General features: G+C 41.3%; 1 protein-coding gene across 3 annotated transcripts in view; it reads right to left on the bottom strand.

Annotated features, from left to right (window-relative positions):
- TTC21B (tetratricopeptide repeat domain 21B) overlaps positions 1-2,368 on the bottom strand; it is a 97,804-nt gene extending 95,436 nt beyond the window's left edge. For all 3 annotated transcript variants that reach the window (XM_032755532.2, XM_032755533.2, XM_058441525.1), the window contains exon 1: positions 2,237-2,368. In XM_032755532.2, coding sequence (XP_032611423.1) covers positions 2,237-2,257 — 21 coding nt within the window. In that variant the 5' untranslated portion in view covers positions 2,258-2,368. The remainder of the gene's footprint in view (positions 1-2,236) is intronic.
- Between the last annotated feature and the right edge of the window lie 24,909 nt (positions 2,369-27,277).

Here is a 27,277-nt window from a genome sequence, read left to right as displayed (position 1 = left end):
AAAAAAATGTGTCCTGCCAAGACCTCTTGTCTATGTTCCAGATTCATATTTCCATTTTCCACCTGCTACCCTACTACTCATGAATCCTCCCTTCCTATTTGCCCAGTCTCTCTAAGTCTAACCACTCAGTAGGTTCTTCTATTTCTCTAGTCTACCTCCCACTAAACATACCTAATGCTACTGCCTTGGTTCAGGTTAGGTTGTTCAATCCAAAACATTTACTGACTGCCTACTAGTACCCAGGCACTGGGCTAGGTACTATGAATAGAAAGATGAGTAAGACATGGTTCCTGTCCCCCCAAAAAACTTCCATTTTTCAGATGAGACTGTAATCTGAAGACTAACTGAAATACAATGTAGTAAATGTAAGAAAAGAGCTTATAAATTCCTTTGGGAATATGGGATAGTAACATTTTGACAGCTTTGAAAACTGGATGTGGTGTGAGGGGAGGATAGATGACTAAAATCAAGGGAAAGATTATTGGGGAGGATTTCAGAGCTGACTCTTGAATTGCAAACCCCTCATTCTCGCTCCACACACATACACACTCTTCCTATTTCCTTTTCATGATTCTTGAGGAAGGTGTAGGAGTTAGGAAGAGGAACTGCAACAACACAAATAACAAATCATCAATGGTACACTGGAATGGTAGTGGTGATGAAGATGACTAAAAGCCACTCTATACTCTAGAGCAGGGTTTGGCAAACCACAGTCTGTGGGCCATATCTGGCTGGCTGTCTGTACAGCCAGTGAGCTAAGAATGGTTTTTATATTTTCCAGCTGTCAAGGAAAAAAAAAGAAAAATATTTCATAACGTGAAAATTACATAAAAGTCAAATTTCACTGTTCATAAATAAAGTTTTATTGAAACACAGCCATGCTCATTTAAGTACTGTCTATGGCTGTTTTGAACGGCAATGGCCAATTAGATGTGATAGACCACATGGTCCATAAAGTCTAAAATGTGTACTATCTTGCCTTTTGTTGAGAAAGTTTGCCATTCCCTGCTCTGGAGGCTTAAGTAAGACAGAGCGTATTGGATGATGAGGCTGGAGACGAAGGTGGGGTGAAGAGCCTCATATTAAGTACTTGGACTTGATCCTCAAGTCTAAGTGATGAGGAGCCCCATTTTTACATTAAAGTGTTTTTATTAAAAAGTTCATTTGGGTGGCAGTGCAAATAATACATTTAAGGGAATGAAAAAATTTAAGGATATAGAGGGATAGCTAGAACAGAGGATAATATAAAACTTCAGGCAGAAAAACAAGACATTTCAGCATTCCCTAACCTCCCACACCGCCAAATTGTCCTCCATCCAATTATCACCATCTCACAGGATACACATTTCATTTACCTACTTGTTGTCTGACTCCTCCTACTCCAATGTAAGCTCCAAGATTGGAAGAGTTTTTCTTGGTGTTATTATTTCAGTGCTTAGAACAGTGTTAGACACATAGGAAGCATCCAATAAATATTTGTTGAGTCAACTGAATTAGGGTTTTTCCCCAGCATTAATTAGCCAGTAAAATCTGGGAAGGCAGAAACTGTTCAGTTTTGCTCACTGCCATCTCCAGCTTCTAATGGACATACAACAACCCTTCATAAATATTTGCTGAACGAGTGATTCAGTGAACAAATGAATAGAGAAGACCAACATCCGAAAAGTTATTTTATTTTCAAGCCTCATGTCTTTAACTGTTTTATATCAGCCTTTCTTAAGTTGACCGTCATTGATATTTGCTGAATGGATGAGTCAGTGATAAACAGAGAAGACCATCACCCTAAAATAACCACTCCTCCACTTTTAAGTCTCACGTCTTTAATGGGTTTCATATAATCTTTCTGGGCTCTTTTTACCGTCCAGTGTGGGAGCTGACACTAGTTTGCCTTAAGTCCTTAAAAATCGCACCTGGAGGCGCAGTGTCATAGGTAACCCAAGCTTTCCTAGTAAACATGATACAAAAGTAAACACAAGCAATAGCCTGGGGACCAGCAATTCAGAAACAGCGCGCGGGCGGGCTGCGCAGACCCGGGCTTCCCCAGCAGGGCCCGCGGAGACCGGCCCTGAGCACAGGCTGCAGGCCCACCCTGCAACCCGAGCAGCCGCGGCACCGCAGGGAAACAGAGGCCTAGCGAAGCCACTCGAGCTCAATCCGCGCCCGCAGGCCAAAAGGCCGCAAAGGAACTCCGCCCGCCCGCCCGCCCGCTCGCCCGCCCGCTCGCCCGCCCGCTCACCTTCAATTCCTGCGAGTCCATGGCTGCCCCAAGGCCGGGCCGCGGGGCTCGGGGGAGTTGTCTCGCCGCAGTCTAAAGGAAGATGCAAAATTCAGCGCCCCCAGCCTCCCGGAGCGCGCTAGCGCCCCGGAAACCGGCGGGAGGGGCGGGGTCGCGCCGCCATTGGCTGTCGGAGGGAGGGGCGGGCCTGTGTGGCGGGGATCTTGTTGTAATGGAGCAGGCGCGGCTGGGACCCGGAGGGAGGGCTGCGAAGGCAGCCCGGGAGGGTTCGGGCTGGGAAAGGGCTTCCGCCGAATGGTGCAGCTGGAAAAGGAGGTCACACTGGGAAACGGCTGAGGACAGTGGGTGGGCGGGCCGAGGAAATGGAATTAAGGAATAAAGGAAACGGAGTACGAAGAAGGGAAAGTCTGTTAACTGTCACTGGTTGTAAAGGAAGACACCATTTTCTGCACGTTTGTCTGGAGGCCGATGCCCGCAGTGCGGCTCTCCGCAAGGCTCTGCCGGCGCGGGAAAAAGCGGTCAATTTTCACGGGGGCAAGTTGTTTTACGGCCACAAGATGGCGCAGAAAAATCACACGTTCTTTACAAAAACGCGATGCGCTTGGGCCGGTCTTTGCAGGCGTTGCTGCAATCTTTGTTAGAATGTATGTTCAATTAGCTCGTTTTTACCAGCCCCGATAATAAGAGGGACAAATAAATTAAACTTCCAGAACATTAGTGTCTTGTTTTCAATGATACTACTGATTTTAAACTGAGAATAAAATGAATCCCAATGCAAATGTGTATGTTTGCACCCATTAGGCAACTCAGTCACACACAGATTTCTTAAGTCCAGAAAATTAAATGGAAATATAATAGACTAAGATTTTCTATTTCTGCTTAAATATTTAAAATAGTGCATAAGGTCTGAGATTTAAGTGATCTTTGCAGAATCTTTCACGTGGATTCCAAATTTTGATCCTAGTGTTAATTATCTTACTTTAGTTGACATGATATGTAGTTGCCTTTTCCAGATTTTAAGTTTCTTAAGGAGTTTATAAACATTGACTTTCCCCCCATGCCAATAGGTTATGTAAGGACAGTCTTGAGAAAAAAGGTAGCTACTATCCTAGGCTTTAAGGTGAAGCAATATTTCTCACTGGTTTCTCTTTAAAGGAATTCACCACATATTTTCATGAGCAACTTTTTTTTCTTTCCAATATTCATAGTCCAGCTAAATGTCTGTGGTGATGAACAACTGGTGATATCTGTTTGTCTGATTTTCAAAGCTGTGGATTAATCCGCACTTGGTATACAGCAAAGAATACCACAGGACCAGGGTGCTCAATGAAGTGTATAATCTTGAACTGTAAACCTTTGGTTATAAGAGAAAAGTTCATCTGTAAGGAAATATCTCAGGATCAAGGTTAACAGATGATCAACCTACCTTTTGGAGATCTTTAAAGTCATATTAACTTAGCCTCGTATTCTCTTCACTGAGTTTTGTTCTAAGGTTGAATTATTTAGCACAAAACACCAAGCCTGATGTTTCATAAATGTTTGTTAGATTAAAAGTACTCTGAGATTTGCTTTGACACTCACGGTGACTTGGTGTGCCCTGTGCCCTGATTAGATCTCATGTAAGAAATTTATTTTGGATCTCAGGCCAGGAAAAACTCTTGTCTTTCCTGAAAAATCGATGTGTTCCTTAGCAGTAACATTTTTGTCGGCTCACTTTTACTAGCTACAGACTTTTGAGTCTGATATCCATGACCCTTCACCTCATTGTCTTTTCAAGCCTTATCTTCTACCTCCCCTTCAAGGAGCCTTTATTCCGGCTCAGTGGGACAAATATTCCTTCTTCTGGGAATGCTTTCCCCTACTTTGTTTTGAGCTCTTTCTTCACCTGAGAAAATCTCCTTCTTCTGAGTTCATTTCAAATTTCATGAAGTCTTTGAGGATCACCATAACTGGATGGGTATAAAAATACCACAGCGTAGTGGCAAGAATACCCTCTTCTGCATCTGAGGTGGAGCTCCTATTACGCTAGCTAGTTTTGTGACTTGGGGAGGTAATTTCCCTAAGCCTCATTTTCCTTATTTACTAAAGAAACTAAATGCCTTACAGACATATTAAAACTTCCTGACACATAATAGGCATTGTATAACCAATAGTTTCCATTAAACGCGTAGTGCTCTATAGCAGCAGTCCCCAATCATTTTGGCACCAGGGACCACTTTGGTGGAAGACAATTCACAGAAGATAAATTTTCCATGGACAGGGGTAGGGGGGATGGTTTTGGGATATAACTATTCCACCTCAGATCATCAGATTCTTATCTAAGAAGCATGCAGCCTAGATCCTTCACACGCACAGTTTATAATGGGGTTTGCATTCATATGAGAATCTAATGCCTTGCTGATCTGACAAGGAGGTGAAGCTTGGGGTGACGCTCCCTTTCCTGCCCAGCAGCTCACCTCCTGCTGTGTACCCTGTCCTGCTGCATACCCCATCCTGCTGTGTAGCACTGGTTTGCAGCCCTCAGAATGGGGACCCCTGCTCTATAAGACTTACTACACTTGCATAATCCTTGTATTATAGTTATAGTGCATTTTTGTTTAATGTTCTCTACCAGATGATAAACTATAAAGCTAGATAATATAATGTAGCAGTTAACATCTTCGTCTCCAGAAATATGTCATTGGAGTTCAGACCTTAATGTGTCCGGAATTGGTGGGTTCTTGGTCTTGCTGACTTCAAGAATGAAGCCGTGGACCCTCACTGTGAGTGTTACAGTTCATAAAGGGCACACACCCCCAAAGAGTGAGCAGCAGCAAGAGTTACTGCAAACAGCAAAAGAACAAAGCTTCCACAGTGCAGAAGGGAACTCCAGTGGGTTGCGCCTGCTGGCTCAGGTGGCCTGCTTTTATGCCCTTATCGGGCTCCACCCACATCCTACTGATTGGTCCATTTTACAGAGAGCTAATTGGTCTGTTTTACAGAGAGCTGATTGGTCCGTTTTGACAGGGTGCTGATTGGTGTGTTTACAAACCTTGAGCTAGACACAGAGTGCTGACTGGTACATTTACAATCCTTTAGCTAGACACAAAAGTTCTTCAAGTCCCCACCCGATTAGCTAGACACAGAGCACTGATTGGTACGTTTACAAACCTTGAGCAAGACACAGGGTGCTGATTGGTGCATTTACAAATCTTTAGCTAGACATAAAAGTTCTCCAGGTCCCCACCTGACTCAGGAGCCCAGCTGGCTTCGCCTAGTGGATCCTGGCCGGGGTCGCAGTGGAGCTGCCCGCTAGTCCCGCGCCGCGCGCCCGCACTCCTCAGCCTTTAGGCGGTAAGTGGGACCGGGCACTATGGAGCAGGGGGCGGTGCCCTTCAAGGATCCTGGGCTGCGCACGAGTCCACGGGGAGGGGGGAGGGTTCGCGCATGGCATGGCGGGCTGCAGGTCCGGAGCCCTGCTGCGCGGGAGGCGGCTGAGGCCCCATGAGAATTCGAGCGCGGCAGAGGTAGGCTGGCAGTGCTGGGGTCCCGGCGCACCTTCTGCAGCTGCTGGCTCGGGTGCTAAGCCCCTCACTGCCTCGGGCCAGCGGTGCCGACCGGCTGCTCCGAGTGCGGGGCGGGCGGAGCCCGCGCCCACCTGGAACTCGCGCTAGCCCGCCAGCGCCAAGCGCAGCCCCGGTTCCTGCCCGCGCCTCTCCCTCCACACCTCCCCGCAAGCAGAGAGAGCCAGTCCCACAGTGCAGCGGCGGGCTGAAGGGCTCCTCAAGCGCTGCCAGAGTGGACGCCGAGGCCGAGGAGGCGCCAAGAGCGAGTGAGGGCTGCTAGCAGGTTGTCACCTCTCATTAATACTACTATTCACTAGCTATTCAGTTGGAAAAGTTACTTAACTTCTCTGTGTACTTAAGCTGTATTATCAGACTAACACCTCAGAAAATTGTTAAGACTAAATAAGTTAATATTTAAAGCACAGAGCAGTATTAGGGGTATGGTAAGTACTGAATTACTGTTACCTATAATCACTTGTACTCCCAACTACTCCAGAGTACAGTATTTTTTTTTTTTTTTTTTTGAGACCGAGTCTCGCTCTGTCGCCCAGGCTGGAGTGCAGTGGCGCAATCTCGGCTCACTGCAAGCTCCGCCTCCCAGGTTCGCGCCATTCTCCTGCCTCAGCCTCCCAAGTAGCTGGGACTACAGGCACCCGCCACCACGCCCGGCTAATTTTTCTGTATTTTTAGTAGAGACGGGGTTTCACCTGTTAGCCAGGATGGTCTCGATCTCCTGACCTCGTGATCCACCCGCCTCGGCCTCCCAAAGTGCTGGGATTACAGGCGTGAGCCACCGCGCCCGGCCCCAGAGTACAGTATTGATCACATAAGTATTTAGAAAGTTTTATAGCACTGATAGTTTTTTTCAGTCATATCTATGTTTGATTTTCTCCTCCTCCAATTCTTATACTGATCTACTTGTAGCTGTATTATTTTATATATTCAAATTAAAGAAAAACACTCAGGAAAACTAGGGAGTTTTGGTAACAAAGTAAAAGTAAATACACTAAAACAGAGGTAAGTATATGTCATTAAATTTGGGAGGTGAAAATAATGTTAGCAGCTTGAACAATTTTATTTTATGAAAGAGTAAGATGAAGCCCAAAGCTAAAACCAATAGTTTTCCACCGTCCAATCTAGCCTGCACAACAATTGTGAATAAGAAGAGTGTTTGCCTTTTGTTTCTTTTTAAGCCTTGTTAAATTAAATTAAATTTGGCCTAAAGAAACCTACGTACCTACTGCACCATAAGCTATACGTAAACAAACTGAAATGTAACTAAGAGTATGTTTTTAAAATAGCAAAGTTTTGGCCAATCATATCAGCCAATCACAAGCCGCAAACTGCTCAGACATATTCTAATAAGGCAAACACCAAACTATAACCAATCAGGCTGTTTCTGTATGTTCCTTCCTTTTTCTGTCTGTAGATACTACCTAAAGAAGTTGCTGGGTAGACCTCTCTGAACCTTGACTGGTTCCAAGTGCTGCCCAATTCATGAATCATTTTTTTGCTCAAATAAACTCTGCTAAATTTGTCTCAAAGTGTTCTTTTAACATTATTACTACAAAATTGAAATGATATATAGAAGTTAAAAAGGTATGAAATCCAAACTAACTAGCACATAATTCAGTCTCAGAGGCAACATCATGGAACAGTTAGGTTAACTGAAATCAGAATTGCTGAGTTGTTAAGAGTTCTGTCCCTCAATAACTTTGCAACTTTGGGTAAGTCATTAACTTTTTTAAAAGAAATTACTTATTTTAGGCTGGACGCAGTGACTCATGCCTATAATCTCAGCACTTTGGGAGGGTGAGGTGGGCAGATCACTTGAGGTCAGGAGTTCGAGACCAGCCTGGCCAACATGGTGAAACCCCAACTCTACTAAAAATACAAAATTTGCTGGGCGTGGTGGCAGGTGCATGTAATCCCAGCTGCTCCGGAGGCTGAGGCAGGAGAATCACTCGAACCTGGGAGGTGGAGGTTGCAGTGAGCTGAAATCACACACCACTGCACTTTAGCCTGGGTAACAGAGTGAGACTCTGTCTAAAAAAAATGTATTTTATTGATGCATAATAGATATTATTTCAGTTACATGTGATAATATAGATTCATACTTTATAAAGATCTAATCAGTGTGCTTGGGATCTCATCACCTTAATTTTATGTCCTTTATGCTAGAAACATTCAAATTATTCTAACTATTTTGAAAAGCACAATAGAATATTGTAAACTTACCCTACTGATCTGTCTCACACTAGGTCTTATTTCTTTTGTCAACTATATATTTGTACACATTAATCAGTTTCTCTTCTTTCTGCTACTTCCACACCCTTCATGTCCTCTGGCAACTACCAATCTACTCCCTATTTTCATGAGATTGATTTTTTAGCTCTGACATGTCAGTGAGAACACACAATATTTGTCTTTCTGTGCTTGGCTTATTTCACTTTAATATACTGACGTCCAAATCCATCCATGTTGCTGTAAATGACAAGACTTCATTGTTGTGGCTGAACAATATCACATTGTGCATATATACTAAATTTTCTTTATCCATTCATTCATTGATGGGCACTTAGGTTGATTCAGTTTTTTGGCTCTTGTGAATAGTGTTGCAATAAACATGGAAGTGCAGATCTTTTTCAGTATACTGGTTTTCTTTCTCTTGAATATATACTCAGTGGAATTGGTGGATCATATGGTAGTTCTATTTTTAGTTTCTTAAGGAAGCACCATCCTGTTATCCATAATGGCTGTACGAATTTATATTTCCACCAACAGTGTATGAGAGTTCCCCTGTCTCCACATCCTCACCAGCATCTGTTATCGCCTGTCTTGTTGATCAAAAGCCATTTTAACTGGTGTGAGATGATATCTCATTATAGTTTTGATTTTCATTTCTCTGATTATTAGTGATGAGCAATTTTTCATATCCCTGTTAGGCATGTGTATGTCTTCTTTTGAGAAAAGTGTGTTGAGATCTTATGTTCATTTTTAAATCAGATATTTTTTTCCTATTGAGTGGTTTGAGCTCCTTATGTATTCTGGTTTTTAATCTCTTCTCAGATGGAGAGCTTATAAATATTTTCTCCCATTCTATGGGTTATCTCTTCACTGTGATGATTGTTTCCTTTGCTGTCCAGCGGATATTTAGCTTGATGTAATCCCATTTATCTGTTTTTGCTTTGATTGCCTATGCTGTTGAGATCTTACACATACAATTTTTTCCTATATCAATGTCCTGGAGCATTTCCTCAATGTTTTCTTCTAGTAGTTTCAAAGTTTCAGGTCTTAAAGTCTTTATTTTGATTTGATTTTTGTATATGGTGGGAATTCGGGGCCTAGTTTCATTCTTCTACATTCGGTTACACAGTTTTCCCAGCACCGTTTATTAAAGAGACTATCCTTTCCCCATGGTGTTCTTGGAGCCTTTGTCAAAAATAGGTTGACTGTAAAGGCATGGCTTTACACCTGTGTTCTTTGTTCTGGTCCCTTGGTCTATGTGTCTGTCCTGTACACATTGTATGGTCTATGCCCACACAATGCTGTTTTGGTACTATAGCTTTGTCATAAATTTTGAAGTGAGATAATGTGATGCCTCTAGCTTTGTTCTTTTTGTTCAGGATTGTTTTGGCTATTAGGGGTCTTTTGTGGTTCCAGATAAATTTTAAGATTTTTTTTCAATTTCTATGAAGAATTTTATTCTTATTTTGATAAGGATTGCATTGAATCTGTAAATTGCTTTGAATAGGATTGCCATTTTAACAATATTCTTCTTCCAGTCTATGAGCATGGAATATCCTCCTGTTTATTTGTGTGTCCTCTCCAGTTTCGTTCATCAGCGTTTTACCATTTTCCTTATAAAGATCTTTCACATCTTTGGTTAAATTGACTTCTAGATATTTTATGTTTTTTTAGCTATTGTAAATGTGATTGCTTCTTGATTTCCTTTTCATATTGTTTGCTGTTGGCATATATAAATGCTACTGATTTTTGTGTATTGATTTTGTATCTTGCAACTTTACTGAATTCATTTGTCAGTTCTAACAGTTTTTTTGATGGAGTCTAGGATTTTCTAAATATAAGATCATATCTGTGTTCAGGGCTAATTTGACTCTTCCTTTTAAGTATGAATGCCCTTTATTTCTTTGTCTTGCCTAATTGCTCTAGCCAGGAGTTCCAGTATTACGTTAAAGTGGTAAAAGTAGGCATCTGGCTGGGCGCGGTGGTTCACGCCTGTAATCCCAGCACTTTGGGAGGCTGAGGCGGGCTGATCACGAGGTCAGGAGATCGAGACCATCCTGGCTAACATGGTGAAACCCCGCCTCCACTAAAAATACAAAAAATTAGCCGGGCGTGGTAGCGGGTGTCTGTAGTCCCAGCTACTTGGGAGGCTGAGGTAGGAGAATGGCGTGAACCTGGGAGGCGGAGCTTGCAGTGAGCCGAGATAGCGCCACTGCACTCCAGCCTGGGCGACAGAGCAAGACTCCGTCTCAAAAAAAAAAAAAAAAAACAAACAAAAAAAAAGTAGGCGTCCGTGTCTTATTTTAAATCTTAGAGGAAAGGCCTTCAATTTTTCCCTTTTCAGAGCAGTGTTAGCCGTGGATTTGTCATATATGGCCTTTATGATTTTGAGGAATGTTCCTTCCATACCCAATTTGTTGAGGGTTTTTATCATAAAGAGATGTCGTTGTTTTTTTTTTCTTTGTCTGAGGCAGAGTCTCACTCTCGTTGCCCAGGCTGGAGTGCAGTGGCACGATCTTGGCTCACTGTAACCTCTGCCTCCCGGGTTCAAGCGATTCTCCTGTCTCAGCCTCCTGAGTAGCTAGGATTACAGGCGCCTGCCACCATGCCCAGCTAATTTTTTCTATTTTTAGTCCAATGCCTTTTTTTGCGTCTGTTGAAGTGATCACATGAATTTTGTTCTTGATCGAGTTAATGGGAGGTATCGTGTTTGCATATGTTGAATCATACTTGGATCCCTGGGGCAAATCGCAGTTGATTGTGGTGAATGGTCCTTTTAATGTGTGGTTAAATTCAGTTTACTAGTATACTGCTGAGGATGTTTGCCTCTATGTTCATCAGTGATATTATCCTGTGTTTTTCTTTTTTTTGTTGTATCCTTGTCCGCTTTTGGTAGCAGTATAATGCTGGCCTTGTAGAATGAGTTCGACAGTATTCCCTCTTCCTCAATTTTTTTTTGAAGAGTTTGAGTAAAATTGATGTTACATTTTCTTTAAATGTTTGGTAGAATTCAGCAGTGAAGCCATCAGGCCCTAGGTTTTTCTTTGATGAGAGACGTTTTATCATGGCTTTTTTTTTTTTTTTTTTTTTTTTTTTTTTGAGACGGAGTCTCGCTCTGTCGCCCAGGCTGGAGTGCAGTGGCGCAACCTCGGCTCACTGCAAGCTCCGCCTCCCGGGTTCACGCCATTCTCCTGCCTCAGCCTCTCCAAGTAGCTGGGACTACAGGCGCCCGCCACCACGCCCGGCTAATTTTTTTGTATTTTTAGTAGAGACGGGGTTTCACCGTGGTCTCGATCTCCTGACCTCGTGATCCGCCCGCCTCGGCCTCCCAAAGTGCTGAGATTACAAGCGTGAGCCACCGCGCCCGGCCTATCATGGCTTTTATCTCATTACTCGATACTGGTTTGTTGAAGTTTTGTATTTCTTCATAGTTTAATCTTACTAGGTTGTATGTGTCCAGGAATTTATCTGTTTCTTTTAAATTTTCCAATAGGTTGGTGTATAGTTCTTCATGACAGTCTGTAATGATTCCTTGTATTTCTGTGGTTTCAGTTGTTATGTTCCATTTTTCATTTTTTATTTTATTTATTTAGGTTTTTCTGTTTTTTTTTTCTAGTCTAGCTAAAGGTTTATTGGATTTTTATCTTTAAAAAAAACAACTTTTCATTTTGTTGATCTTCTTTATTGTTTTTATAGTCTTAATTGTATTTTTTCCTGCTCTGGTCCTTATTGTTTCTTTTTGTCAACTAATTTTGGGTTTGATTTGTTCTTGCTTTCCTTGTTTCTTGTGGTGCATCATTAGTTTGTTTATTTGAAGTCTCTCTACTTTTCTGATGTAGACATTTATTGTGGTAAATTTCCCTCCTAGAACTGCTTTTGCTGTATTCCATAGACTTTGGTATGTTATATTTCCATTTTCATTTATTTCAATAAATTTTCTAATTTTCTGCTTAATTTCTACATTTACCCATTGTTTGTTCTGGAGCATGCTGTTTCATTTCCATGCTGTGTAATTTCATGAAGCTTCTGAGGTTTCTCTAATTGATTTCTACTTTTATTCTACTGTGGTCAGAAAAGATACTTCATAGAATTTCTACATTTTGTTTTATTTTATTTATTTATTTATTTTGGAGACAAGGTCTCACTCTGTCACCCAGGCCGGAGTACAATTATGCAATCGTAGTTCAGTGTTACCTCAAATTCCTGGGCTCAACCAATTCTCTTCTTCTGCTTTGGTCTCCTAAGTAACTAAGACTATAGGCACAAGCTATCACGCTTGGTTGTTTCTACAATTTGAATTGGTTGGAACCTGTTTTGTGACTTAAGATATCGTTTATTCTGGTGAATGTTCCATGTATTAATGAAAAGAAACAATGTTATTCCGTAGCAGTTGGATGAAATGTTCTATAAATGTTAGTTAGGCCTATCAGTATGTAGTTTATCTCCATTACTTCGTTTTTGATTTTCTCTCTTAATGATCTCTTCATTTCTAAGAGTGGGATGATAAAGTCCCCCACTATTATTGTATTACAATCTATTTCTCCCTTAAGATCTATTAATGTTTGCTGAATATACTTGGATGTTCCAGTGTTTGGTGCACAGATATTTATAATTGTTATATTTTCTTGCTGACTTGACTCCTTTATCATTATATAGTGACCTTTTGTCTCCTTTTACAGTCTTTGATACGTAGGTTATTTTATCTCATATAAGTATAGCTACTGCTGCTTTTTGTTTGGTTTCCAATTGCATGTAATATCTTTTTCCATCTCTTCACTTTCAGGCTGTATATTTATAGGTGAAGTGTTTTTTTCTGTAGGCAGCACATAGTTGGGTCTTGGTTGTTTATCTATTCAGCCACTGTATGCCTTTTAATTAGAGAATTGAGTCCATTTACAGTGAATGCTGTTAATAAGTAAAGACTACTGACATTTTGTTGCTTGTTTTCTGGTTGTTTCATAACTCCTTCCTTTCCTCCCTTCTTACTTTCTTCCTTTGTGGTTAAGTAATTTTTCTCTGGTAGAATGCTTTAATTCATTGCTTTTCATATTTAGTGAATTATTGGTTTTTGCATTGTGGTTATCATGAGACTTGCAAAAAACATAGATATAAGTTATTTTAAAGAGAAGACAACTTACCTTACTTATATCAAAAAGAATAGGATAGAATGAAAGAAAAAAAATCTACACTTTAACCCTATTCCCCTACTTTTTGACTTTTAATCATCTCAATTTACATATTTTTATATTATCTCTCTCTCTTTACAAGTTGCTGTAGCTATTACTGCTTTTGATAGATTTTTCTTTTGGGTTTTGTGTTAGAGGAATCAGTGAATTGCACACCATGCAGTATTACAGTAATCTGGGTTTGTCTATGTACTTCATTTTACTGGTAGGTTTTATATCTTCAATTTTTTGTTGTTTTCCTTTCAGATTAAAGAACTCCCTTTAGCATTTCTTTAAAAATGGGTCTGGTGGTGGTCAATTCTCTCAGCTCTTGTTTGGGGAAGACTTTATCTCTCCTTCATATTTGAAAGATAACTTTGCTAATTAAGGTGTTCTTGAATGGCAGTTTTTTTCTTTCAACACTGAAAATGTCGGTGCACTCTTTCCTTTCCTGTGTGATATCCATTGAAAAAAATCTATTGCCAAAGCAATTGGGGATTTTTTATATGCTATTTACTTCTTTTCTCTTGCTGCTTTTAGAATTCTCACTTTGTCCTTGACCTTTGAGAATCTGATTATTATATTCTTTGGGGGTAGTGTTATTTGGGTCAGATTTGTTTGGTGTTCTATGACCTTCCTATACCTGAATGTTTCTTTTTGAAGTTTTGGAAAGTTACCTGTTATTATTTCTTTAAACAAGCTTTCTACTTTTTGCTCTTGCTCCATTCATCTTGAACACCAATAATTCTTATATTTTGTTTTTTGAGGTGATATTCTATGTCTTGTAAGTGTTCTTCATTGCTTTTCATTCTTTTTTCTTTTTATTCTTCTGACTGTGCATTATCCAGCAGCCTGTCTTCAAGATTACAGATTCTTTCCCCTGCTTGATCCATTCTGCTGTTGACAGCCTCTAATGAATTTTGACATTCAGCAAATATATTTCACAGTTTCAATATTTGTTTTATTTTTTTAAATGATTCTAATCCCTGTGTTTAATTTATCTGATAAATTTCTGAGCTCCTTTTCTGTGTTAACTTGGAGATCATTGAGCTTCCTTAAAGCTGCTATTTTAAATTGTTGGTCAGAGAGCTCACATATCACTATGTTGTTAGGTTCCTTGCTTTGGGGAAATCATGGTTCCCTCTTTGCTGCTGTTTTTTGTGGGTGTACATCTATGTCTTTGCATCGAATGATTTATTATTTATTTCAGTCTTCTTTGTCTGGCTTGTTTGGGTTTTTATTGGATATATTTGCTTAAAGGTTCTTTACCGCTAGGCTACTGCCTCCTCTTCAGCTGCCTTTGGCACGTTAAGCCCAGGTTGCCTTGACTCTACTAAACAATCTCAGTGCTTCCTTTTCCAAATAGAGGAGGCACCAAAGGGGATATCCTGGCAGTATGGGTAGGCTGAATAGGGCTTTGTGCCTAGGAGACCTGTGGAACAAACCTCCTATGATGTGTCCTGCTGAGCGGCTACTTTTGATTTGGTGTTTCCTTTGCATTATAGAGCAGAGTTTCCAGGGCTGAGATGGTAGTCCTGCCTCCCCTTTGTCTCTACCTGTTCTCGGGGATATTTCTCCCTTCAGGCACTTGAGATGCTTCCCACTGGTTAAGGCAGGGACAAGTCTTTGCCTGGGAACCCAATATGGTGGAGAACTGGTTGTGTATCTCAGTCTCACTTTTTCTAGTGTAGAAACTATGAGTTGGGGAAAATTTTTCCATTTGTTTGGTACTGGGCAGAATGGAGAGAGGAGCATCAGAGATGTAGAAGTCTGATTTTGTTACGTTCTATATTTTTTTCACTTCTTGGTGGCTCCAGGAACTGTCTCATCTTCATATCTGAGTTCTGGGCACTGCATGTTTGTTTTTTATTTTCTGTGGGAGAAGGGTGACTAAAGCCAGCTTGCTTCTATGCAGCCGTTTTATTACTGGAAGTCAAGTCATTAACTTTTCTCTGCTTTAGTTTATATTTGTGTAATGGATAATTGGACATAGGAATTGTAACATGTGCTTTGTCAATGTTTAGATTAGATGATATTATATGAAAGTATTTCAAAAATTGAAAAGCCCTGTGTAAAAGTTCACAGCACATTTACAGGAAAGCTTCATAGCACAGACATAGGAAAGCTTCTTTTTTTTTTTTTTCTTTTCTTTTTTTTTTTTTTTGAGACAGAGTCTCGCTCTGTCGCCCAGGCTGGAGTGCAGTGGCGCAATCTCGGCTCACTGCAAGCTCCGCTTCCCGGGTTCACACCATTCTCCTGCCTCAGCCTCTCCGAGTAGCTGGGACTACAGGCGCCCGCCACCACGCCCGGCTAATTTTTTGTATTTTTTAGTAGAGACGGGGTTTCACCGTGGTCTCGATCTCCTGACCTTGTGATCCGCCCGCCTCGGCCTCCCAAAGTGCTGGGATTACAGCTGTTTAAGTATGGGGCAAGCCATCTGACCACTCTGAGGTTGGAATCCTAGCATATACCATTTATGGCTCTTTTCTTTTCCAAATAAAATAGTACAAATGTATTACACTTTTGAATAGTGTTATGAAGTATAGTAGCTGCTAGCTGCTAATGCAAAAAATAAGATACTTGTCATAATCTATCCCTTTAAAATTCTTTAAATTTATTCATTTAAATTATGGAGAAGAAGATAATGGTCAGTCATTTGCTGTTTACAGTTCCTTTGCTAAATGGCACTCACTGTGATGAAAGTTGGGGATGTAATCTGAGTTCTAACAATGTATTGTTAAATCATTTGTTCATTTATTCATTAAACAATTAATGAGGTCCTATGGCAGAGAACAAATTGTTTGTACCTACCCGTATCCTGGAGCTTAAAATCTAATAAAGGTAAATAAACATTAAACAGATCTTCACAAAAGGGAATGAGTAAATTACAATAAATTACCAGTTAAGACAGCTTTAATAACTGTTTTCAGAGCTGCAATCATCAAGAGCCTAAAGTGTGTGGTCTCTGCCAAGCTTTAGGGTTTAAGTGAAATTCACATCACTTGTTATAGTCCAGGAAATTCTTTGACTGAATTTCTTCAATTGACTTCTTTTAGACTATTGTATGATACTTTGTTTTTCTTTAAAAATACTCAGCAGCTCACATACCTGATAACTAAGAATTTCTGATAGCCATACATTTATTTCCTGTTTACCTGAATTATCAGATGTTGGGAATGTTTCTACTCAAATATCATGACAGCAACTTACCAGGAGAGTTATTTTTTTCTTGATTTTCTTGGCTAGATCTTGACATTTTATCTATGCAAAAGTAGGAAGAGAAGACACAGAAAGATACATTTAAGAGTCTATTCTTTCGAAATAGAAATAATGAATTATTTAAGTGTTTACAACTGTGATATACAAAATGTCTTCAGACAAGATGCCATCTGTTTTTTCTTCTACTTCTTTGAATAATCATTTTTTCTAATTGATAGAATAAGAAATAGTGATAACTCCTCCCTCTGCCTGGTGTGACATTCAGATAAACAGTACAATATTTTAGATTTTACTGTCTTAAGTCCAAATTCACATCTGAAAAATCTTACCCAATGTCAAATTCATGACATATTCCTTTTGAATGTGAGAAAACCAATGCTCCATTCTAATTTTTCTTTTAAGTTTGAGAAAAAATAGGGTATTGATATTTGATTCTTGATAACTTTGTTTATAGCAGTGTTTCCCAGTAGTCATCAAACTCTTTAGAGGAAACATATGCTAATGCCAAATGTTTCCTCTGCAAAAATAAAGGAGTAGACAGAGACTTCAGTAGAATGGAAGTTGTGGATTCTGTTACGCTCTATATGTGATCTTCTTTGGATACATTGTATCTGATTTTTCTCACTGATCTTCCTTTCCCTGACTTTTTCATTGGTTTCTCTCTTCCCTGCATCCATTTCAGCATCTGTTTATTAGTAGCCAATACATAATGTTGTTGCTTCACTGAATTAACCGTAGGAGAGTAAAAACTTTACCTCTACCCTCTTAGGTACTTCGGCTGATCCTGAGAATGAATTTAGTGTAAGACATTAACAAGAGAGAAGCATGCAAAGTGTTTAATATAAGTTTTATGTGACATGGGAGCCTTCATAAGCAAATGAAGACCCCAAGAAGTAGCAAAAGCTAAATGCTTTTATATGAGGTTTAACAAAGGGAGACAATTATAGAATAGTAATTAACTTATGTGGAGAGGTTAAATGGAAGATAAGAACTATTTTTCAAAGGTCTGTTTATACTGAATTCTCTTGGCTATCACTCCCTGTTGAAGAATGCTGCTTTTCTCTGGGTACAAGGAGGACATCGTTCACATGAAAGTTTTTAATCAGTTTTCAGGAAGAAAAGGGGAGCCTACCATGCCCTTTTGCATCTACTGCTTTTCAAATTCTTTAGCTCAGTAATAATACTACGCCAAAGTGGCATATTTTGGGGTGGCAAAGTGTGCCACCCTTCCTGCATCTGATCAGCTTGTTGTTTCAACTTGCTTGCCCTAGATACTTCTTCATCTGCCAGTTAAGACATCTGTTTATATAAGAAAAGAGGCCGGAAGCTCATCCAAGTATCACTTCACACTGATGCAGCATTCCTCTGTTCTCATGACAGCATCCAGACTCCATCTCCCTCAGGAAGAGAATCCTTTCCATTCAGAGTAATGCTTGGAGGCAGAGGTTATGTTTCCCCCTACCAGCTGAGAAGGGTTTTTTGTTACGCCCCGCCCCCTGCCCCCCTCCATGGTGTCCAGGCTCTTGCTTTTTTTTTTTTTTTGAGATGGAGTCTGGCTCCATCGTCCAGGCAGGAGTGCAGTGGTGCGATCTCTGCTCACCGCAAGCTCTGCCTCCCGGGTTCACACCATTCTCCTGCCTCAGCCTCCCAAGTAGCTGCGACTACAGGTGCCCGGCACCACACCCGGCTAATTTTTTTTTTTTGTATTTTTAGTAGAGACGGAGTTTCACTGTGTTAGCCAGGATGGTCTCAATCTCCTGACCTCGTGATCTTCCCGCCTTGGCCTCCCAAAGTGCTGGGATTACAGGCGTGAGCCACCGTGCCCGGCCCAGGCTCTTGCTTTTTATCCAACTCTTGCTTTCTCATGCACTGGGCCTTCTTAATCAGCCCATCCACTTGTCGGAATTAGCAAAATGAAAACAGCTGGAGCTCACGCCTCAGGATCCCTCTTCAGAAATTTATTTATAACTGTGCTTTAATTTGTGGCAGTATGTTTCTTTCTCCAAATGTTTATTTTGAGAATATTAAAACATACAGAAAAATTGAAGCAGAGTATAATGAATGCCTCATGCTCATCACCAGAGAACATTTTAGAAGTGCTATTTTGTATTGCTGTCTGTATTTTTCATTCTCTGTTTCAAGTAGATAGCCAGGCTATTTGTATTTTTAAGGCAGGATAAAAGAAAAAGCCTGCTGTGCTTTAAAACTGTGCAGCCCAATAAGGTAGCCACTGGCCACATGAGGCTGTTTAAATTTACATTAAAATTAGATGTAATTAAAAACTGATTTGTTGCACTACTCACATTTTAAATGCTCAGTGGGCACATGTGGCTAGTCGTTACTGAATTGGACAATACAGGTATATAGCATTTTTATCCTCTTAGGAAGTTCTACTGGACACCACTTTAAAAGACAAAATTTGTTAAAGAAATAAATCTGCATTTCTTGGAGGGCAGGAAGAGATAGAGAAGTACCTCTGAAGCAAGAGAGGGAGGAGAAGTTTCCAGAAACTGGGAAAGGGATAAAGGCCGATAGGTCCTGTAATTTTTAGGGATCCAGCTGCTTGTCTGTAGCAGTGCACCCAGAGGAGACAAAATCTCAGATAAATGGTTGCATGGTATGCCCAGGAGAGCTGAATCTAGGACACAAACCTCAGGGGTCCACTTTAATTTGGCAGTAGGGAGTCCACTAGAGTCTGTAATAGAAGTAAAGGTCAAGAAATTTATCCCATTTTCTGAGCACTGAGTGATATGGCTTGGCTGTGTCCCCACCCAAATCTCAACTTGAATTGTATCTCCCAGAATTCCCCCATGTTGTGAGAGGGACCCAGGGTGAGATAATTGAATCACGGAGGCCAATCTTTCCCATGCTATTCTCGTGATAGTCAATAAGTCTCAGAAGATTTGATGGATTCATCAGGGATTTTTTTTTTTTTTTTGAGACAGAGTCTTGCTCTGTCGCCCAGGCTGGAGTGCAGTGGCACGATCTCGGCTCACTGCAAGCGCTGCCTCCCGGGTTCACGCCATTCTCCTGCCTCAGCTTCCGGAGCAGCTGGGACTACAGGCACCTGCCACCATGCATGGCTGATTTTTTGTAGTTTTAGTAGAGACGGGGTCTCACCGTGTTAGCCAGGATGGTCTCGATCTCCTGACCTTGTGATCCGCCCACCTCAGCCTCCCAAAGTGCTGGGACTACAGGCGTGAGCATCAGGGATTTCTGCTTCTGCTTCCTCATTTTTCTCTTGCTGCCACCATGTAAGAAGTACCTTTCACCTCCTGCCATGATTCTGAGGCCTCCCCAGCCATGTGGAACTGTAAGTCCAATTAAATCTCTTTTTGTTCCCAGTTTTGGGTATGTCTTTATCAGCAGTGTGAAAATGGACTAATACAGTAAATTGGTACCAGTAGAGTGAGGTACAGCTGAAAAGATACCCAAAAATGTGGAAGTGACTTTGCAACTGGGTAACAGGCAGAGGTTGGAACAGTTTGGAGGGCTCAGAAGAAGACAGGAAAATGTGGGGAAGTTTGGAACTCCCTAGAGACTTGTTGAACGGTATGGACCAAAAACCTGATGGCAACATGGACAATAAGGTCCAGGGATGGTCTCAGATGGAGATGAGAAACTTCTTGGGAACTGAAGCAAAGATGACTCTTGTTATGTTTCAGCAAAGAGATTGGTGGCATTTTGCCCTTGCCCTAGAGATTTGCGGAAATTTTAACTTGAGAGAGATGATTTAGGGTATCTGGCAGAAGAAACTTCTAATCAGCAAAGCATTCAAAAGGTGACTTCAGTGCCGTTAAAAGCATTTCATTTTAAAAGGGAAACCGAGCATAAAAGTTGCAGCCTGATGAATGCAGTAGAAAAGAAAAACCCATTTTCTGAGAAGAAATTCAAGCCAGCTGCAGAAATTTGCATAAGTAGCCAGAAGCCTAATATTAATCCCCAAGACCATGGGGAAAATGTCTCCAGGCCATAGCAGAGACCTTCACAGCAGCCCCTCTCATCAGAGGCCTGGAGGCCCAGGAGGAAAGAGTGGTTTTGTGGGCCGGGCCCAGGGTCCCCATATGTGTGCAGCCTAGGGACTTGGAGCCCTGTGTCCCAACCATTCCAGCCGTGGCTGAAAGGGGTCAGTGTAGAGCTCAGGCTATGGCTACAGCGGGTGGAAGCCCCAATCCTTGGCAGCTTCCATGTGATGTTGAGTCTGCGGCTACAAAGAAGTCAAGAATTGAGGTTTGGGAACCTCTGCCTAGATTTCAGAAGATGCATGGAAATACCTGGATGCCAGGCAAAAGTTTGCTGCAGGGGCGGGGCTCTTATGGAGAACCTCTGCCAGAGCAATACAGAAGGGAAATGTGGGGTTGTAGGTCCCATACAGAGTCCCTACTGGGGCACTGCCTAGTGAAGGTGTGAGAAGAGAGCCACCATCCTCCAGACCCTGGAATGTTAGATCTGCCAACAGCTTGCACCATGCACCTGGAAAAGCCACAGACACTCAACACCAGCCCGTGAAAACAGCCGGGAGGGAGGCTGTACCCTGCAAAGCCACAGGGACAGAGCTACCCAAGGCCATGGAAACCCACTTCTTGAATCAGCGTGACCTGGATGTGAGACCTGAAGTCAAAGGAGATCATTTCGGAGCTTTAAAATTTGACTGCCCCACTGGATTTCGGCCTTGCTTGGGCCCTGTAACCCACTTCTTTTGGCCAATCTCTCCCATTTGGAATGGCTGTATTTACCCAATACCTGTACTCCCATTGTATCTAGGAAGTAACTAACTTGCTTTTGATTTTACAGGCTCGTAGTTGGAAGGGATTTGCCTTGTCTCAGATGAGACTTTGGATTGCGGACTTTTGAGTTAATGCTGAAATGAGTTAAGACTTTGGGGGACTGTTGGGAAGACATAATTGGTTTTGAAATGTGAGGACATGAGATTTGATGGGTCAGGAGTGGAAAGATATGGTTTGGCTGTGTCCCCACCCAAATCTGAACTTGAATTATATCTCGCAGAATTCTCTCATGTTTTGGGAGGGACCCAGGGGGAGGTAATTGAATCATGGGGGCCAGCGTTTCCTGTGCTATTCTTGTGATAGTGAATAAATCTCACGAGATCTGATGGGTTTATCAGGGGTTTTGCTTTTGCTTCTTCCTCATTTTTCTCTTTCTGCCACCATGTAAGAAGTGCCTTTCACCTCCCACCGTGATTCTAAGGCCTCCTCAGCCATGTGGAATTGTAAGTCCAATCAAACCTCTTTTTGTTCCCAGTTTCAGGTATTTATCAGCAGTGTGAAAATGAACTAATACACCAAGTAAGCCTGTGGATATGGTTGATTTCTAGAGAGAAAGATATCATGATACTGAGTAAGAATTAGTTTCTAGGCAGTCTAGTGTCATCTTGGGATTTAATCATGAATAAAGAGAAGAAATTTGGCAACTGAGTTTCAAGCCCACTTAAAAACATAATAAAAGTTTTCTTTGTAAATTATTTTAAACACAGTGTACAAACATATTTATGTAAAATGATAATGTACATATTTGTGGCCACTGGGGGACATTGTTCCCTCATACAAAAGACAAAGAAGATTTTGAAGCAGTGGTTCTCAAATGTGAGCATACATCAGAATGACTTGGAGGACATTTCATCTACTCTCTTAGCATTTTTCAAGACTGTGATTTACTGTTAACTACAGTCACCTTGTTGTACAATAAATTGTTCTCACGACAAAAATGAAAAGTATGTGAGGTAACGCATATGTTAATTACTAGATTTTTTAATTCCACAATGTATGTACACTTGAAAACAATATGTCGTACATGGTAAATACACATAATTTTATATGTCAAGTTAAAAATTAAATAATAAAGATAATGAACATTTAAAAAAATCACTTGAAAGCCTTGTTAAAACACAGACTGCTGGACCTCTACCTGTAGAGGTTCTAATTCAGTGGAGATGCTGGGAAGGAGACAAAAATATAAATTTTTAACAAGTTCCCATGTGATGCTGTTGCTGTTGGTCTGGGGACCACACTTTGAAAGCCACTGCTTTAGTAAAACTTTTAAAATATAGTATTAAGACTATTTATTGATCAAACTTACTTCACCATGAGAATATTATAATGAACACAACAATCTGAATGTACTGATAGGTGGCCTTTACCTGGCATAAGAAAAATGTTTGCAATTATACTATTTTTAGATGGCAATAGTACAATAGAGCATTACAGAAGGTTATAGTTCCTATATAGTTAAAGAGAAGGTGTACAGTGGATGGGGCACAGCAATGATGTGCAAGATTAAAGAACAGAACTGCTTCTGAGACTAAATTAGCTTAGGTTTAGACAGAGCCTGGTCTCCAAAATATTGGTATAGGAAAACCTCTCAAGGTGTGTACCTGGGAGACTTCCTGCTCCAAAATGTTTTTGTAGACACAGGTTTCTTTCACTCTTCATTCCCCCTCCCCCACAAGCCAAAACAAACATACAGCCCTGAAATTTCACCAGCGATTTCCAAAAATTCAAATGTGAGGATATATCGGTTCCTGAGGACATAGAGAAGTAAAAAAAATTTTGAGCAGATGGTAAGAGAATCAAATTTTCATATCTGAAATGCCCCTTCCTAATATCTGCCCCATACCAATTTGCAGAAAATGTCCCTTGGTTCACAGTTTCTGCACTGGATAAGGTGAGATCAAGATGAACAACCAGCTTTCCTACCATCTTGGGTTCCCTGGCAGGAGACCTATTCATGCCTCAATCCACAGCAAGTATTGTGAGTGTCTGGAAGGAGAGAACGGCCAGAGACAAGGAGAGAAGGTGGAACTACCATTCTTAGTGCTTGAAACTCTACTCTGTACTTAGGCCAAAGGAGATGCCAAATTACAGTGGCTTCTCACCAGCACCATGCTGTAGGAGGTACATGTCACAGGTCCCCTGAGCACAAATCCCCAGCCAGCCTTTTTATACGACCAGGATATCCCCTTTCAAATCTCCCATTGCAGATGGGCAGTGTTCTGATTGTTTGCTAGTGCAAAGGCAAACCTGAGTTTAAGGTGCCATCTAGTCCTGAAAGGAGGAAGTGACCAAGTGAGAAAAAAGTGTAAGATATTGAACAGGTAATTTAAGAAGAATCTCTAAGTTAACATCCCATCCCCAATTAAAACCAAAAAAAGCCAGACAGAGAAAACTGAAATAATCCTTTAATGCAAAGACGTAAATATACATCCGCAAGAAACAACAGGAAATAGGAAACCATGAACAACACAAATGGACAATGTAAAGAACCAGTGATTGACCCTAATGAGATGACAATACATCAAATACCTGACCAAGACTTCAAAATAATAGTTTTAAGGAAACTCACTGGTATCTAAGATAACGCAGAAAAGGAACTCAGAAATTTATCAGAGAAATTAAACATGGAGGTTGAAATAAAAAAAAGCCAGCAGAAATCTTAGAACTGAGAAATATATCTGCTGAGCTGAAAAATTCACTGGAGGCTCTCAACAGCTGAATGGATTAAGCAGAGGAAAGAATCAGTGAATTAAAAGACAGGCTATATGAAATCACAGAGAAAAAAAAATGAAAAGCAAGATAGAGAATATTACACAGGGTAGCTGGCATGATGGCCGAATAGGAACCGCTCCAGTCTGCAGCTCCTGGCGAGACCAACACAGAAGGCAGATGATTTCTGCCTTTCCAACCAAGGTACCCAGTTCATCCCACTGGGACTGGTCAGACAGTGGGTGCAGCCCATGGAGGGAGAGCAGAAGCAGGCTGGGACATCACCTCACCTGGGAAGGGCAAGGGTCTGAGGAACTCCTTCCAGTAGCCAAGGGAAGCCCTGAGGGACTATACTATCCAGCCCAGATACTATGCTTTTCCCATGGTTTTTGCAACCCAGATACCAGGATGTTCCCTTGTGTGCCTACACCACCAGGGCCCAGGGTTTCAAGCACAAAACTGGGCAGCTGTTTGGGCAGACACTGAGCTAGCTGCAGGAGTTTTTTTTTCATACCCCAGTGGCACCTGGAACTCCAGCGAGATAGGACTGTTCACTCCCCTGGAAAGGGAGCTGAAGCTAGGGAGCCAAGTGGTCTCAGCGGGTCCCACTCCCACAGATCCCAGCTCTCACTGCCAGCACAGCAGTCTGTAGTTGACCTGGGATGATAGAGCTTGGTGGTGGCAGGGGTGTCTGTCATTACTGAGGCTTGTGTAGGCAGTTTTCCCCTCACAGTGTTAAGAAGCCACTGGGAAGTTCGTACTGTGGGAAGTTCAGATTGTGTGAAACTCACCACAGCACAGCAAAGTGCCTGGGGCCAGACTGCCTCTCTGGATTCCTCCTCACTGGGCAGGGAATCTCTGAAAGAAAGGCAGCAGCCTCAGTCAGGAGCTTATAGATAAAACTCCTATCTCCCTGGGACAAGGCACCTAGGGGAAGGAATGGCTGTGGGCATAGCTTCAGCAGGCTTAAACATTCCTGCCTGCTGGCTCTGAAGAGAACAGCAGATCTCCCAGCACAGTGCTCAAGCTCTGCTAAGGGATAGACTGCCTCCTCAAGTGGGTCCCTGACCCCTGTGGCTCCTGACTGAGAGAGACCTCCCAGGAGGGGTTTACAGACACTTAATACAGGAGAGCTCCTGTTGGCATCAGGCAGGTGCCCCTCTGGGATGAAGCTTCCAGAGGAAGGAGCAGGCAGCAATCTTTGCTGTTCTGCAGCCTCTACTGGTGATACCCAGACAAACAGGGTCTGGAGTGGACCTCCAGCAAACTCCAGCAGACCTGTAGAAGACGGGCCTGACTGTTAAAAGGAAAACTAACAATCAGAAAGCAATAACATCAACATCAAAAAAAAAAAAAAAGGATCAGCACCAAAGATCAAAGGTAGATAAATCCACTAGATGAGGAAAAACCAGCCCCCAAATGCTGGAAATTCCAAAAACCAGAACACCTCTTCTCCTCCAAATGATTGCAGCTCCTCTCCAGCAAGGGCACAGAACTGGATGGAGAATGAATTTGACAAATTGGCAGAAGTAGGCTTCAGAAGGTGGGTAATAAGAAACTACTCGGAGCTAAAGGAGCATGTTCTAACCCAATGCAAGGAAGCTGAGAACCTTGATAAAAGGTTACAGGAACTGCTAACTAGAATAACTGGTTTAGAGAAGAACATAAATGACCTGATGGAGTTGAAAAACACAGCATGAGAACTTCGTGAAGCATACACAAGTATCAATAGCCAAATTGATCAAGTGGAAGAAAAGATATCAGAGATGGAAGATCAACTTTATGAAATAAAGCGTGAAGACAAGATTAGAGAAAAAACAATGGAAAGAAGTGAACAAAGCCTCCAAGGAATATGGGACTATGTGAAAAGACCAAACCTACGATTGATTAGTGTAACTGAAAGTGACAGGGAGAATGGAACCAACTTGGCAAACACACTTCAAGATATTATCCAGGAGAACATCTCCAACCTAACAAGACAGGCCAACATTCAAATTCAGGAAATACAGAGAACACCACTAAGATACTCCTCGAGAAGAGAAACCCCAAGATACATAATTATCAGATTCTCCAAGGTCGAAATGAAGGAAATAATGTTAAGGGCAGCTAGAGAGAAAGATCAGGTTACCTCCAAAGGGAAGCCCATCAGACTAACAGTGAATCTCTCTGCAGAAACCCTACAAGCCAGAAGAGAGTGGGGGCCAATATTCAACATTCTTAAAGAAAAGATTTTCAACCCAGAATTTCATATCCAGCCAAACTAAGCTTCATAAGTGAAGGAGAAATAAAATCACTTACAGACAAGCAAATGCTGAGAGATTTTGTCACCACCAGGCCTGCCTTACAAGAGCTCCTGAAGAAAGCACTAAATATGGAAAGGGAAAACTGGTACCAGCCACTGGAAAAACATACCAAAATATAAAGACCAACGACACTATGAAGAAACTGCATGAACAAATATGCAAAATAAACAGATAGCATCATGATGACAGGATTAAATTTACACATAACAATATTAATCTTAAATGTAAATGGGCTAAATGGCCCAATTAAAGGACACAGATAGGCAATTTGGATAGAGTCAAGGCCCGTCTGTCTTGACTCATGTGCATCAGGAGACCCATCTCACTTGCAAAGACACACATAGGCTGAAAATAAAGGGATGGAGGAATATTTACCAAGCAAATGGAAAGGAAAAAAAAAAATAAAAAGCAGGGGTTGCAATCCTAGTCTCTGATAAAACAGACTTTAAACCAACAAAGATCAAAAAAGACAAGAGCATTACATAATGGTAAAGAGATCAATGCAACAAGAAGAGCTAACTATCCTAAATGTATATTCACCCAATACAGGAGCACCCAGATTCATAAAACAAGTTCTTAGAGATCTACAAAGAGACTTAGATCCCCCAAACAATAATAGTGAGAGACTTTAACAGCCCACTATCAATATTAGACAGATCAACAAGACAGGAAATTAACAACTATATTCAGGACTTGAACTCGTATTTGGACCAAGTGGACCTAATAGACATCTACAGAACTTTCCACCCTAAATCAATGGATTATACATTCTTCCCAGCACATGGCACTTATTCTAAAATAGACCACATGGTTGGAGGTAAAACACTCTCAGCAAATGCAAAAAACAGAAATAATAACAAACTGTTTCTGAGACCACAGTGCAATCAAATTAGACATCAGGATTAAGAAACTCAGTCAAAACCGCACGACTCCATGGAAACTGAACAGCCTGCTCCTGGATGACTACTGGGTAAATAACAAAATTAAAGCAGAAATAAATAAATTCTTTGAAACCAATGAAAACAAAGACACAATGCACAAGAATCTCTGGGACACAGCTAAA

This window comes from Hylobates moloch, unplaced genomic scaffold, assembly GCF_009828535.3.
Source record: "Hylobates moloch isolate HMO894 unplaced genomic scaffold, HMol_V3 SCAFFOLD_1, whole genome shotgun sequence".
NCBI classification, from domain to species: domain Eukaryota; kingdom Metazoa; phylum Chordata; class Mammalia; order Primates; family Hylobatidae; genus Hylobates; species Hylobates moloch.
The sequence above is the reverse complement of the archived record's forward strand: the minus strand, read 5'-3'. Positions and strand labels throughout refer to the sequence as shown.